The 15,017-nt window shown below is 42.0% G+C and overlaps 1 protein-coding gene across 5 annotated transcripts in view; it reads right to left on the bottom strand.

Annotated features, from left to right (window-relative positions):
- Positions 1 to 12,809, bottom strand: part of ULK4 (unc-51 like kinase 4) — a 454,563-nt gene extending 441,754 nt beyond the window's left edge. For 2 of the 5 annotated variants that reach the window (XM_090050393.1, XM_090050396.1), the window contains exons 1-5: positions 12,412 to 12,726; positions 9,975 to 10,174; positions 8,093 to 8,192; positions 4,157 to 4,296; positions 1,838 to 2,000 (exon numbers count right to left, since the gene is read on the bottom strand). In XM_090050393.1, coding sequence (XP_089906519.1) covers positions 1,838 to 2,000; positions 4,157 to 4,296; positions 8,093 to 8,192; positions 9,975 to 10,112 — 541 coding nt within the window. In that variant the 5' untranslated portion in view covers positions 10,113 to 10,174; positions 12,412 to 12,726. Of the gene's footprint in view, positions 1 to 1,837; positions 2,001 to 4,156; positions 4,297 to 8,092; positions 8,193 to 9,974; positions 10,175 to 11,108; positions 11,259 to 12,411; positions 12,728 to 12,751 lie in introns of those variants that run through there. The other 3 variants (XM_090050394.1, XM_090050395.1, XM_090050397.1) reach the window with 3 other exon arrangements.
- Positions 12,810 to 15,017: the final 2,208 nt, after the last annotated feature.

Genomic DNA, 15,017 nt, shown 5'->3' with positions numbered 1-15,017 from the left:
GATGAGTCACCTGCAGCTCTGTCCTACTCCCTGACATGGCCCTGGGGTCCCATTCACTGCCCTGCCCCACTCCCTCCCTCACCGTGGGAGCCTTGATTGCCCCTCCCCCACCCTTCCCCTCCACAGATTTAACTGGAGGGATTGATCTCCACACTGCCTGGCTTCATTACTAGCTGGTGCATGCATGTGGCTGCACACATGCACATGGTCTCTGGGGGCCCTGGCCAGAAGGCATATTATATTTATCGATACATTATCAGCTACACTCTGACCGAAAGAAGGCTGATAATGTTCATTTTCTTTTTATCAGTGCCAATCCAATATGGCACCAATATATCAGTGCACCTCTATACAGAAGTTCAAATTGTTATTTTAAGTGTTCATGAAACTGTATTCTTTGCACTTAGCTTTGATTTTATGCATTTCTTCTATCAGCTATTTCAGTTTTACTTTTTCCATTCATCTGCATCAAATATTAATGTGGAAAAATGAAAACTCATCAAAAACCAAAATCCTTATTAGACTTAATCCAAAGACTTAACTTTTCTAGCCAGTTAGGGACTTGCTGCATTTAAATTCTTATCAATTTGATTAACATTTTTAGAAATGACTACACATTTTTTATGTTAAAAAATCCAAAGCAGCACAAAAAAAAATAATTATGAAAATGTTATGGAACTCCCCAGTACCAGGAGTAAATGAATAAGAGAGAGTTGCATTTTGGGGATGGAATTTTATAAACCAATACAAAATAAACCCTTTTCTGTTCTTTAAATACAATGCAAATTCATGCACTATGGTATTATATACTCTGCTTCTTAGTCCCTTACTTATCACTTGGATTTGGGCTTCAGTTCCAGGGTAATTTGAAACATAATCAGAATTAAAGCTAACATAATAAAACACATTTAATTATATGTTTTATTGCAAATACAATTTTGTTGTTCTGAGTCTGAGCAAAGCTTGCTTGTATAAGAGTGAAAAACAAGGTTCCATGCTTATAAAATCTGTTGCTTTTCTACACTTTACTTAGGAAATTCTTGTTATACTGCAAATTAAGATCCCTTTAATGGTTTATGTTTCCAAAGGCTTGCTTAAATAAAACAAAGGGTCCAATCAAAAACTGTTCCACGCACAAAAGTCCTATACAGGACCTGCTCTCAGTTTTCATGATCAGGCTTTTAGTTACCTGCTTAGTTACATATAACCAGAGAAATGATTCAAGTTGACCAAAAAGCAGCAGTAATCATGCAGTTCTGTTTTTCCAAAAGTCTGCAGCATCCCAACAAAATGATAATCAACAATCCTTTTTCATACTATATTCTTTGTCATTTTTACCCTAACATTAGTGCTAGACTCATTACCAGAACTGAATGTCCCTGTGCATTATTGCTTATTTCCAATATGTATTGGACTCTAACTTATGTGACAGTAGCATTAATTATAACAGGAAGAGGAAATAGAAACGTCCCTTGGGGTAGTAGCTCCACATACAGATAAATCAGTAACAAAACAATTTGTTTAACAAAGGCTTTTCACAATCACATACAATGTTCTCATATTTTGTAACAGGGTACTGTAGCTTATTATGTGATTTATACCATATACAAATTCAAGTAATGCTTACCACTGCTTAGCCAAGGACACTGACAACACCAAACAAAAAATGTGTGTGCAATAAGAAGTAATACAAAATTCCACTGCTCTGAGGATTTCTGGCACAAAAAACAAGACCTCTGCCTCCTCCCCCCACCCCACTACATAATCAAAACTTTAAAAGCTTCCACTATATCTCATTGGGCTTAGTTAATTTGGCCTGGTAAAACACATACTTTACCTTTAAGTCTGTTTTTCAGGTTTCTTTGTGGAGTACTTTCATTACCATCAATACCTCCCTCTTCTGATCCAATTAAAGCAAAAAATTCTTCCAAATTTTCACCCTCTGCTTTAGCCAAGCAAAAGCTATTGAACTTCAGGGTGCCAGGCCCTTCCAACAGTATCTAAAAATAAAAACAAAACATAATTCAAAAATAGAGCACCCAGGTTTTTCTTTTTAAAATTAGGCTTCTCTCAGGTTTCATGTTTCAAACCAAGCTAATTAAAGTTGCCATTTGGATCAACACTCATTATTACTATTTATTATAGTATTTACATAGTCTTGATCACAATAACAGTTGACACAATAACCGTCCCAAAAGGAAAAGACTCTCATTTCCCTTCCATTCCTCCTCCTCCCTCTCCCTCTCCTTTCTTCCTTGCCACCAAGAAGTAGGTTTATAGAGGATTTTTGTTTTAGTGAGTTCAGGTAAAGAGGTTTTTTTTATTTTATTTTGGATGAAACTACTGTTTCAAAGCCTGGGGGAAAAGGGGGCTTTGCATTTTCTGTGAATGAAACAAAGTTATCCAACTTAAATATTTAAGTGAAATACAAACATTTGATCCAGCTCCTATCCAGCTATCATGCAGTCACTAGTGTACCCATATTGGTTGACTGTCACTGTTTCAAGGAAATTAAGCTATCATAGAAGGTTATGTTCACGAGAAGAGTCTTACAAAAATGAATGACTTCCCTACCTTGAAATGGCTAAATTGAACTGGATTGAATGACAGAAGTGATTACCAACTATGTTATGCTGCAGAAAGAAGTTAGAAATAGAGGCATCCTCACAGAGATCTAATGTGTGCATAACAAACTAATAGTAACTAGGATTAGCATTTAATTTACAAAAGATAGAACTCTCTACCTAGCCATCAGGTTCTGTGCCACCTGGCTTAATAAATGAGGGACTTTAAAGGAGACACAGGCATCCTGACTCTGCTATATTCTGTTTGCATCTCTACAATCTCACACCCCTGGATTTGTAACACTATATTTTTTTTATGAAGTCAGCTAATGCACCTGTGCATGGTAATAGATTTTACAAAAATCTTGGGGAGGAAAAAAATATGACCACATATTAGAGAATACAATCAAGAGCAAAGACAGTACATCAAAAGTAAGTTAAATTCTTATCAGGGTCATATTGTGATTGCCATATAGGTTTTTAGAAAGAAAATTACAGTTTTACCAGACTATTACTACAAAAGCTAGCCAAAGATCTGCAGCCCTGTTTTATGAAATCATTAAACTGATCATTTATACTACATTTCAGAATTTGTTGGGAAGCTGTTACCAAAGAAAGTTTAGCTAACTGCATGTCTCAACTGTTATTACTATACTGTATGCAATATTAATTTTGATGAAATCATTGTTTTTTTTCCAAAATGACATGTCTTTAAATCTTAAAATATTCTTCAGGGTGAAAGATAAAGTGCATGAGCTAAGAATTTTGTGGTTTCCTACTGTAGATAACATACATACAGAGAGTACAGGTAGAGCTGTAAGAGAACGGGTTTCAGAATGAACATTCAGCTAGCTCATTTTATCATGCTCCAGTCTGGAAGCAGGTATTGCTCTCTCAGACATACATCTGCAATTGTAAGAAATCTTTGAAAGGAATAACAAAGAAAGAAAATAACCTAGTGAGACCAGCAGTCGGCAACCTCTTACAAAGGGCTGGCCAAAGTAATAGGGCTCAGCTGTTAGAAGCGCTGTCGTTCATGACAGCCACTTTCCTTGCCCTCTAGTGCTGTGCGACACTGAAAGTCACCCTAGGCCAGAATGGAGTCTGCATCCCTGTACTACAGCCACCATTGCTCATCCCCACTGCTGAGTGCCATTGACCACCATCCCCAGTGGCAACAGACAACAGTGGATTTGGTGGTCAGAAAAGTGATGGATGCGGTAGGGCATCACAGATTCTATTCTGACACCCCAATCACCACATGTCACCAACCTCTTCTTCTGCCAGCTCCAGAATACCGCCATGTGCTGCTGATGCCTGCTGTGGGCTGGATCAAACCTTAGCAGGTTGGACCACATCCTGACCTGCAGGCTGTAGGTTGCCAACCCCTAAGTTGGGCTGTTCAGAGCATGGACTTGTGCTGAGTGTTTTAAGTGATTATGATAAGAGACATCTGGCCCCCAATGCCAAACAGAGCTTCTTGACCCTACTGTAATACAAACTATTCCTTAGCCTAAAGGTAGTAATTTAAAGATAATTGCTACATTTTAGTATGAGATGCCCATTATAAAACAAGTAATATTCCTTGTTACCTTTCCAGGTGTGAGTTCACAGAATATAATTCCAAGGTCATGAATATGATGTAAACCAGTAACCAAATCAATACCAAAGTCTCTCACTACATCTTCAGGTAGATGTTCATCTTGAGCAATAACCACTTCTAATGAACCACCTGAAATGTATTTATACATAATTATTCAGGTCAAATGTGTACCAAAATAGGATAGAGTAATAGTCTACTATAATTATACATGTTTCTTTAAACACACACACACACACACACACACACACACACAGGTAAGAACTATTGTCATCTTCAACAGTTTCATCTTTAGACTCTCCAATACCTGAGTTTCACAACAAAGACAAAGAATATGTTTCTAGAAAAGTCTGTCAAGATTTCACTGGCAACCTCAATACTAGGCATCTTCTAAATTCTGAGTGTTCATCTTTGCAATCTAACTTACATTTTTACTTTAATTTTCCGATAGGTAAAAAGAACACACACCAAAGATGCAGTCAATCTATCACATCATCACACTGGCACATATGGTTCATCAAAGTTGTGCCCTTACCATACATACACCACAGATACCTCTGCAACACTGAGTAAGAGCTCAACACTGAGTAAGAGCTCAACAGGCATCAACAGCAGACAATCATCTTTTGTGGACTAACATTAGAAAACGATGCAACACACAATTAGCTTAAAGGGTGTCATAAATATTCACAGGCTGCAAATGAGTTAAGAATCTTGGGTTCTATTCCTGACTCTGCAGGACAGACTCCTTCTATCCATTTACCACAAGCATAATCACTTATGCTCCAACCCCTTCAAGCTTCCCATCTGTCTCTCCCCCCAGCTACTTGTTCTCATCCAACTCCCTTTACCTAGTCAGTTATAGTCAGCACTTCTCAGGCTTTTTTACCTCATCCTTAATTTCCTTGTAAAGCAAGTCCTAATCTTACCCTTTTAGAAGACTCATTCTTGTGCACCCCAGTCCTAATCTCCTTTCTCAGCCATTCTCAACTTTACCATCAGTTCCATTACTCCGGTCTCCATGTTCCATGAAGTCTTAGTTACCCTCGCCTCAATTCTCACTGAATCCCCAACCATGGCCTCTAATCACCACTCACCTATGTTGAGTATCCCTACTGGCTAAGAGTCCTGAACTCCAAATGCAAACTTCTCTTCCAGTGCAGTGCCTCTCCCCATCTCCACTTACACCATAAATCTTTGCCTGACCTATTTCCCCTCCTGTCACATCCTTTCTACCCCTTCACTGGATCTCTGTCGTATCTCCATGTCCATCCCTTTCAATTATTCCCCAATTCTTCATCTAGTACCCTCCTATTTTCCCCACCAAGCTTCCAGCCTCTGTCTCCCTGTCATCCAGTCTCAGACTTAATCTGCTTAAAAACATGATAGCTATGATTTTTTTAAAGAAAGTTATAATTACAGTAATTTCAAAGCATTGATCCTCGTTAGAAATTATTAAATTGTTTGGTAAAGTGAATGAAGACTACTCTCAATATATATATTTTTAAAGATGGCATACTCAAAAGTGTATACACTTCTCATTTAATTAAACTTAAAAAGATAGACCAAAGTTTTCAAACCTGGCTATATAAAGTTAGTTCCCCATATGGAGTTGAGTACTAAGTATATGGCCTGATTTTTTTTCCCCCACTGGCACCAGAACCTGAAGCTTTTATATTCAAAACCAGCTTAAGCAGCACAGCACAGGAAAATGCTACTTTTATTTAGGTCATACTGTGAGACAATTTTAAGCATTCAGATTTGATCATTTAACCCCTGTAACATGCCCAGTCCTCTCTCTCCAAACAAGGAAGCAATACTAACAAAGAGTCCAAAATGTACAAGTAATAACAAATTATTTTAAAGGCTTTATCATTTATTATGATTATAATTTAGATAACAGGAGGAGAATAAGGAAAGCTCAAAGAATCACCTTGGTTAAGTTCTATAGTTCTTTCAATCTCACATTTTAAATTAGAGTTAGGATGAGTCCATTCACCTAGAGGAGAGACCTTATCTAGGGATGTAAATACAGATTTAAAAAAAATCTGTTTAACCTGCTGTAATTATAATGGTTAAATAATTAACCAGTATGGCAACTCCTGGTCTGATCCACATGGGGGTGCTCCAGCCAGTCCTGTGGGACATCCCTGCCTGGCCCAGCATCAGAGAGGCATTTCCAGCCCTCCCTCGGCAAGGTGTGGCAGGGACTCAGTGGCTCCCTGGGGCCCTGACTCCCCAAGACCATGCACCATGACAAGCTATGCATGTGGGCAGGTAGCCTCTGAGGCCAGGCCTAGACATGACAGGCAAGCAGAACACGAGGCTGAGCTGCAGGCCCAGGGAGCCACCATGCACCCCCTTACATCCACCTTACCCCTGACAGGCCCTAGAGCCGCTGCAGGTCTGGCTGGGGAGCATGCACAGATGCCAGCAGCAGCTGCAATGGTAACTGCAGCAACAGAAGCTGCCGCAGCCAACTGGAGTGGGGAGGCTGCAAGCAGCTGCATGAGGGTCCGTGGAACCTAACTATATGTACTAATCTCCCCTCCCTCTTCCCCCTCTCCTCCTACTCACTGTTCCCTCCTGCCTGCCCTGCTGTCTTCCAGTTCCCGCTTGGGCTGGCTTCCCTTCCCCACCTTCCCTACTGGACTGCACTCCATCCCATGGTAAATGATAACCAGCGAGCTATAACCGGTTGTCACTGGGCTTATCGGTTAAATGATTAATTGTTTAACCGTTCACATCCCTAGCCTTAACTCACTTAATACCACCATAAAAATCCCCATTTGATGTACACAAAACTATATGGGGCCCTCTACAGGTGCAGGTAAAGGCACGATGGGATCTAATGCATGATTCATAAAATCATACCTTCGATCATGCCACACGTACATGGCAGGAGTCGCAACTGTGGGATCATAAGATCCCATTAAGCCAAGCAATAAGAACCCCTGCACTGGCCAGCAGCAAGTTCTCACAGCTGGAAGCCCCCATAGCTGCAGGGGCTCCCAGGTGAGGGGGTGCACCATGCACCATGAGGCTAGAAGACTGCAGCAGCTGCAGTCTCCCAGGTATGGGGTACACAAGGTGCTCCTGCAGCTGAGAGATCCCAGCAGCTAATCTTCCAAGTGCAGGGTGCATAGTGTGCCCCCTTGGCTGGAAGATCACAGCAGTTGGTCTCCCAGGTGCGGGGCACAAAGTATGTCCCCATGGCTGAGAGATCATAGAAGCTGTGATTTCCCAGCCATGGGAGCACAAGCTACATGTGCAAATTAAAGCTGAATAGAAACCACCTATAAAGAGTATTACACATTTTCCAGCAATAACTTCAAAGATGGTTGCACCTTCTTAAGGCACCACAGTTAATTTGCGCATATAGCCAGTCCAAATTAATTGCAGTTAATCAGGTAATTATCTAATAGATATTTGTAGAGGAGACCTATGAATACTCCATATGGTCATATTTACGAGTTTATTAGGTTTTATCGCCCTCCCTTCTTTAATATTGCATAAAATCTTGGAGGACTATAAAAAGAGAACAAGCTGGCAGTCCTCAGAAAACTTACTCCACTTGTTCAAGTCACCACTGTAAGAATTCACCTTATATTGTTCTGGAAAACCCAGCAGCTGCACACTTGCTAACCTTTTTAAATCTCATCATATTATTCACATCAATTAACTTTTAAAACATATTCATTGAAATAGAAAAGAATTCTGCCTGGAAGCATTTTTCTAGGAATCATTTCAAAAGTTGTGAATGATTCCTTCATACAAATTTTATAGTAAAATTTCTGCTCTTTCATTTACGTTGTTAAATAGAACTTTGAAAAAAATTAAATAAATGTATATGTTAGGTAAATATTTTAGTTACAAATTTATACTGTAAAGCTCCTATCCAGCATTTTACTTATTTAGTATCGCTTACCTGTGCATAATTCTACTACGAGCCAGAGATGGTTGCTTGTTTCATACCATTCATGAAATGTTACTATGTTCTTATGTCTTATTTCATGTGTAAGACGAACCTGTAACAGAGTAAGTGAATGTATTTATTTGGAGAGCAGTATTAAGAGTTACTAAAAATACTACAACAAAAAGTAATTCTAGATTCACCTGTCATGCTCTTAAGAAGTTAATATTTAAGCACGCCTTAATACTGTAAACATTAAATGGCTAAAGTATTTTGAATAGTTTAAAAGGAAATTATCCCATCTCAAATCTCAGGGATAGAAGGCATCTTTTGTCATAGACTTGCTCAACTTCTCTGTGTTTAGACACACACAGAGGAAGGTCCCCCAAACCAGTTCAGCTCATGTAAAACAATCACTGTTAATTTAAAAAAAAAAAAAACAGGGTCAGGCCAGCTGACCCAAGACAGAAACAAATTATTATTTTGTTGTATAATCAGAAGTTCAGGTCAAAATTATGACTCTCATTTTCCAGGTCAATGAAACTGAGCCTTTGTTGGGAAAAGTGGCATATAAGTAAATAAACAAACAAACTGGAAGTGTTAAAAAGGCATAAGCCTCTGAGAAGAAAAGCAGCACAAATCTTTTGCAATCTTGAATAACTTCATCAAACCAAGAAAAACATGGCCATATATAATGCCTAAAGACCTGTCACAGCAAGACCTTGATTCTGACCTCCACCTTCAAAAGGGAGGAAAAAAAATGTGTGGAAGAAATTTAAAAGTCCTCCCCCTTCTCCACTTCCTTTCAGGGAAATGTAAACAAAAAAGAAGACCTAAAGGGAATCTAAATAAAGGAGGAAGCTTAAATGTGCAGAATTGTTAGATATCCCAGTCACAAAGTGAAACAAAATAACCTGAGCATATTTAAGCAATGACACGTTGTGGTAATTTAATAATCATTTCCTTAATTACTTCAGAAAACATGAATTTAGGAGTACAGATACTTGATACACAGCAACCTAATTTAGAATTTCATAACTATGTTTCTTGATAAAGAACTCTGGGCACATATACACGAGACATTAAATGTGCAGTAGACTCACTCTTTTGCGCATTTGTATGGCAGGCAAAAACTGTGCTAATGCAATTATGTGCGGTGAAATTAGTCTACCGCACATTAGCGTCACAAAAAAACATGCATCGGCACTAATGTGCAGTAGCATCAATTACAATTACGATGCAATAACAAGGACTAAATTTAATGTGCCATAATTATATTGCATTAATGAACGTGTAGATATGCCCCTTGTCAAGCTGTTACCAACCAAAATTTAAAATAACTTAATTGTATATATTCTTCATATATAAATTTACTCTTCAGAGGTATAAAAATGACTGATTACCAAAAGTTGCTTGTATTTGCACATTGTATAAACAAAGCATAAGCCAGTCATTAATGTAGTGATATAGGTATGAAGATGTGACAGCTTCTGTTCCTTTCCTTTTTCATGTCCTTGTGACAAGGTATTTAGCAGATTTGCAGAATCTGCTAGGGCCTCAAACTTACAGTATCCCAGCTGCCAACTGTGTTTCTTAACACCTGCGCTACCTCAGTCCCCCACAGCTTCTGTGATCAGCACAAAGCTAACTTGCAAAGCAATTTGTTTGCATCTACAATTTGTGTCTAAAAAGGAACTGAAGGAAGAAACTTGAGCAATGCAAAAAATGAATAATAATCATAATTTAAGATGCAAGAATTTTAAGCCTAAGAGCTTAAAATTTCATTATAAATTGTGAAAAATTAATTCTACATGAAGTAATATGTGGTAGTGCCTTATTATCTGTAAAATTCACATCTACATGTTCTCCCAAAAATAGTCATCAGCATGTTTCTTACCCAGTTTGTTATTTCAGGTCGCTTGCATTTATCAGTGCAAAGAATGGCAACAAAATTAATGGTGCCTTTTCTTCTTCCTTTATAAACAACTGTCTTGTTTCCTCTTCCTATCTCTTCATACAGGATAAAGTTCTCCATGTTTAGGATTTTTACAAGAAACAAATTGAGAAATACGTTGTTTTCTTCATTAACATACCATCCTAAATAAAAAAGAAAGGAATTCACAGTTATTTTATGTAAATATGTAGCAATTATCCTTCTAATTTTTATGATAATTCTTACAGTATTGACCATCAAAAAATACCATCCATGCAATTAAAAACTTTCTACAGCGAAGGGACACATGCCACATATTCCTCCCCCCACCCTCCAAATGCCACTGTAGTACCCTGCCCCTGCCTATTCTGCTGCACTGCTCCCTACTCTACACTCCCTGCTCCGTTCTCTGCCCTATTTGCTGCTGTGCCCCCCCTGTTTTGCCATGTGCCGTGCAAAGACTGCCCGTGCCACTTGTGGCAGATGTGCTGCAGGCTGACCACCCTGTTTGTTAAGATCAAACATAACTGTTAAACAATAAAACCACATGCAAGGAAAATCTCATCAACATTTTAGACAGAGGATGATATCATCTGCTTCCAGAATTAGTCAATACTTTCAAGGCTTCCAACTGGATCAGCAAGTACAGGATTTAAATGTTCACGCACCACTGGCCTCCCAGTAGAAAGATACAGAGTTCTGACATTTGAGTGCCAAAGGCAAGCTAGGGGTCCTATCTTGCATCACCTTTCAAGTCCAAACCAACTCCCTCTCAGCGCTCCTAACAGTTTGCTCCTTGTGTGGGAGGTGAAGTTTTTGACATGATGAGCAGGATCACTGGGATGTGCCAATGCTCCTGCTGGGACCAAAGCTGGAGGATCCTGGCTAGAGGGTCTTGCCCCTCCACTCAGGGTCAGACCAATCATCATATTTGGGGTCAGGAAGGAATTATACCCCTGGTCAGATTGGTACAGACTCTGGGAGGTTTCACCTTCCTCTGTAGCAGGATGCATGGCCCTTTACCCGAGATCTCTTGAGCACATATTGCCAGTATTTCATAGATGCATGACACTGGTCATCACGGTTCCCCTGTTTTACCTGTTAGGTCTGTGTTGTGTCAGGGCTGACAGTAGGTGTACGTAAAGTTGAGATTATGGCTTGTCTGGGATAGTCAGGATCACTTCTGTCCAAAGTAAGGCAAGGGGTTGGACAATATACCCTCTGGAAGTCTCTTCCAACCTAGCTTCTCTATCAACCAAATCAAGAACAGTCAAAAAACAAATAATGAGGATATCTCTAGATGGACTCCCAATGGGGAAGTAACAGCTGCACGCAGAATTCAAAGAAACGTACTCTGGAAAATAAAGTCCAAACTTGTCCCGGCCACAGAACACCAGCGATTACACCGTGTGGAAAATGCAGCCAGAGAACAAATGCAGAAAACGCTGCATGTTAGCACCCACAAAGAAGAACGTTCTGGGAGCAGCTGCGACAGTATTCTAGGAACTGCTTTGGGCAAATCCTTTTATAGCATCTCATGAGGCTGAGCTTCAGCCCATGAAAGTTTGTGTGCTATGTGTGTGTGTATAGACATATATATACATACACATGTAAACACCCCGCCATGTATAAACACTCATATACACACTTGTGTGTATGTGTACACATACATGGGTACGTATATGTATATGAGTGTATATACATGGGGATGTTTACATGTGTATATATGTACACACACACACACGTTGTGTATATATGTGCCCCCTGGATGCCCCTTCCATCCCTGTTTTTTTATGAACCGAATCAAGAAGAGCCAAAAAATGTAACACATGCATATACACACCTCTCAGGCCCCTGCTACACATTACATTTATTACACAATTGACAGGTGAATGGTGCAATAAATGGAGCCCAGGCGCACAGGCAAAACAATGACTGTGGAACTGGGAATTTTTTTTTCTTGTAGGAAGCCAGGGACCCTTTTGTTTGCCCGGCTAATGTATCTTGAGGAGGAGCTGCTCATTTAAGAGAAGAAGATGCTCCTTTTGCTCATGTTCATAGTTAAGGCCAAGAGTGACCAGCTGCGGGGTTACAACATACACACGTGTATATATATACATCCGTGTACACTGTGTGAGTGTATGATGTCTCAATAGTATATATATACACACACATATACATACATATATATGCAGAGAGAGACACACAGACGTATGTATAAACATATCTCTCTCTCATTTAGGAGCCCACATGGTGCGGACCCCGGCGGTCGTCAGGGAGCGCAGAGGCGCGCTGCAGCAGCTGCCCAGAGCCCGGCCCCCCTCGGCCCCGCCCCGCGCAAACCCAGTGAGAAGCCCAGCGACCCTCAACCGGGGATGGGCAGAGCCGCGGCATCACTCACATGGGCCGCGGCGTCACTCCCGGCCCGCCGCCAAATAGGACACTGGACCCCCGGACGGCCGAGACAAGCACTGGGTTCCGGTGGAAGCGCCGCCACCGCCGCCAACCGAAATGCCGGCCCCGCCCCCCTCGGCCCGTTCCACTGCTCAGTGCGGCGGAGGCGAGGGGCGGGGAGCGCGACGCGTCACCACAAGCGCGTCCGGAAACACCGCCGTTTCCGCCGGAGCAAACCATTGAGATAACACCAATCGCTCACTGGATCCCCCTTCCCGCACCTAAACGTCCTTCTGTGGAGCGAACACCCTCTTCCCGGCGCTCCCGTCCCCCCCGCATCCTCCAACCTGTTGGTCCGGCCCTGTCCGGTAGCTAAGATACAGCGTCGGACGCCGGAACCGGAACGGCGCAGCGACTGGCTAAACGCCATGCTGATGTAAGAATGGGTGGAGCTTCTGAGCGAGGGTAAGAGGAGTTCCCGGATGTTGAGATTTTTGCTCCTCTTTTGCCTGCAGATAATCGTGATGGCTGGGAGTCGCATGGTCTAGCCCTGCAGCCGGTCCCCCTTGACCTTGACCTTGACCATGAACATGAGCAAAAGGAGTATCTTCCTTTTCCCTTCGGTGGGCAGCGCCTCCAGACACACCAGCCGGTCAAACACGGGGGTGCCTGGCGGCCGAAGTCCTCACGAGAACAAAGCAGTTCTCACCGTCACAAAAGAGTCATTTTTCTCCTGCCATCTTTGCTTTGCCCCCCCGCAGCCCGGCGCCATGTAGTGCACCATTCATCCCTCAGTTGTGTAGTAAATGTAACGTGTAGCAGGGGCCTACAAGCGAGTTCCTCCCTCCAGCAATTGTCTGGCATAGCCTGTGCCACATATGCGTAGTTACTTTTTGCACATGGTGCAGTGCTGGGTTTGTGGTCTTCTCTAATAGCAAGTGATTGCAAACTGGGAAAATCCTAGATCACCTGCAGCAATTTGAGCTTGGTATGGAAGTGGCTGTAAGTGCAGAGAAATTCTCCTAAAGCAGTGGTTCTCAACCTTTTCATAGCAGGACCCATTTGTAAAGGTCAATGGCCATTCCCGGCACACTGCCCCTCGCACTACCCTTTACTCCTTCCCAGTGTGTGGGGCAGGGAGGGGATATGTGGGGGGCCCCAAGCAGCCCTTCGCAGGCTGGAACTCTGCCACCCCGCAAGGAAAAGGCCGTGGTTTCCCACTTTTTTCTTCTTTAAAGGAGAAAGTTTGATTGTGACCCTTTCATACATTATGACCCACTTTTGAGTTGCAACCCATGGGTTGAGAAACACTGCCAAGAAGCAAACCAACGGGAAAGTTTGCTTTAATATCAGTCTTCATTTTATTAAAACAGCCATCTTGATATGAAGACTTCAATTATGACTGGGTGCTACAGGGACACATTGAAGGCATACTGCACAAAAATGGATGCTGAAGTCCAGACTTGGGTGGAGCTGGCTAATGATGACTAACTCCAGTGGCACTGCAACCTCAACCAAGCAGCAGCCCATTATGAGGTCAGGCATCTCATCCATGAAGCAGAGAAGAGAGCACAGAGGAAGGAAAAGGAGAGAAATCCTGGGCTACAACCTACCCTCCCTTGAGGAAAAACTTGCAACTTCTGCAGATGGACACATGGCTCAAGGATTAGGTTCTTAATTCACTTTGACCCATCAGCAATCTGTGGTAGAAATCATCCACAAATTGGGGGATTGCTGCTAATGCTGATTGGGCCGGGGTAGCCTAGAAAGCAAGCTGTCAATAAGCCACAGGTTCAGAACCTTGCAAAATCAATTATCTCATAAGAAAGGGTCACAATGAAAGGACATGCAAGTACAATTCTTTGTTGATGTAAACTACACTACAAATAGCCGTATCTGTAGGGAGCTACTGAATTCACGATTTCACAGATTCTAAAAAATCCAGCACTGCCTGTGAAATCCAGGCGATGCCCACGGAATCTGTGGGGGGGGAAATAACTTACTGAGAGCTGCAGCATCTCAGGTGGCTGAGGTGCCTACTCAAAGGGCTGCCCACAAAATAGCTCCCTCCCCCTTGCTCCTTGCTGCTGATTTGCTGTGGGGGTTGCCTGTCATATGGCCCTGCCCCTTTCTGCTGATTGATGGTGGTGGGTGAGGTTGCATGATCTACAACCCTCACAGGCAATCCATGGTGAGGGGTGGAGCCGTCAGGGCCCCTCAGCCAATCAGAGGCACGGTGGAGCTGCACTTCACCTGCAAAATGGCTGTCTGGGCCCCTGTTCTGACTGTGAAATCGGAGGACAGCCCTGGTGAATTATATAGGTCCCTATATATCTGTGTAATTGCCTGGCTGTGTTACTGGCATGTGCTTTGCAGCGGGGTTTCCATGAGGACTGCTTGGAAGCTTCAGCTAGTGCAGAAAGCAGTGGTCTGCTCATGTAGTAGACTGGATTACCAAAAGCACATTGCACATGTATACTGTACACTGCTCTTGTGTGCAAAGTATTGGTTCCAGTATAGGTAGCACTATATGATTGCATTGGCATCCTTTTGTCTGCAAGAGATGGTGGGTATTGCAGCCTATGACGTAGATGGTTTGCAGTGTCTCATGTG

The sequence above is a fragment of the Crocodylus siamensis genome, chromosome 5 (assembly GCF_052110815.1).
Source record: "Crocodylus siamensis isolate JL-2025a chromosome 5, ASM5211081v1, whole genome shotgun sequence".
Taxonomy (NCBI): Eukaryota; Metazoa; Chordata; order Crocodylia; family Crocodylidae; genus Crocodylus; species Crocodylus siamensis.
The sequence above is the reverse complement of the archived record's forward strand: the minus strand, read 5'-3'. Positions and strand labels throughout refer to the sequence as shown.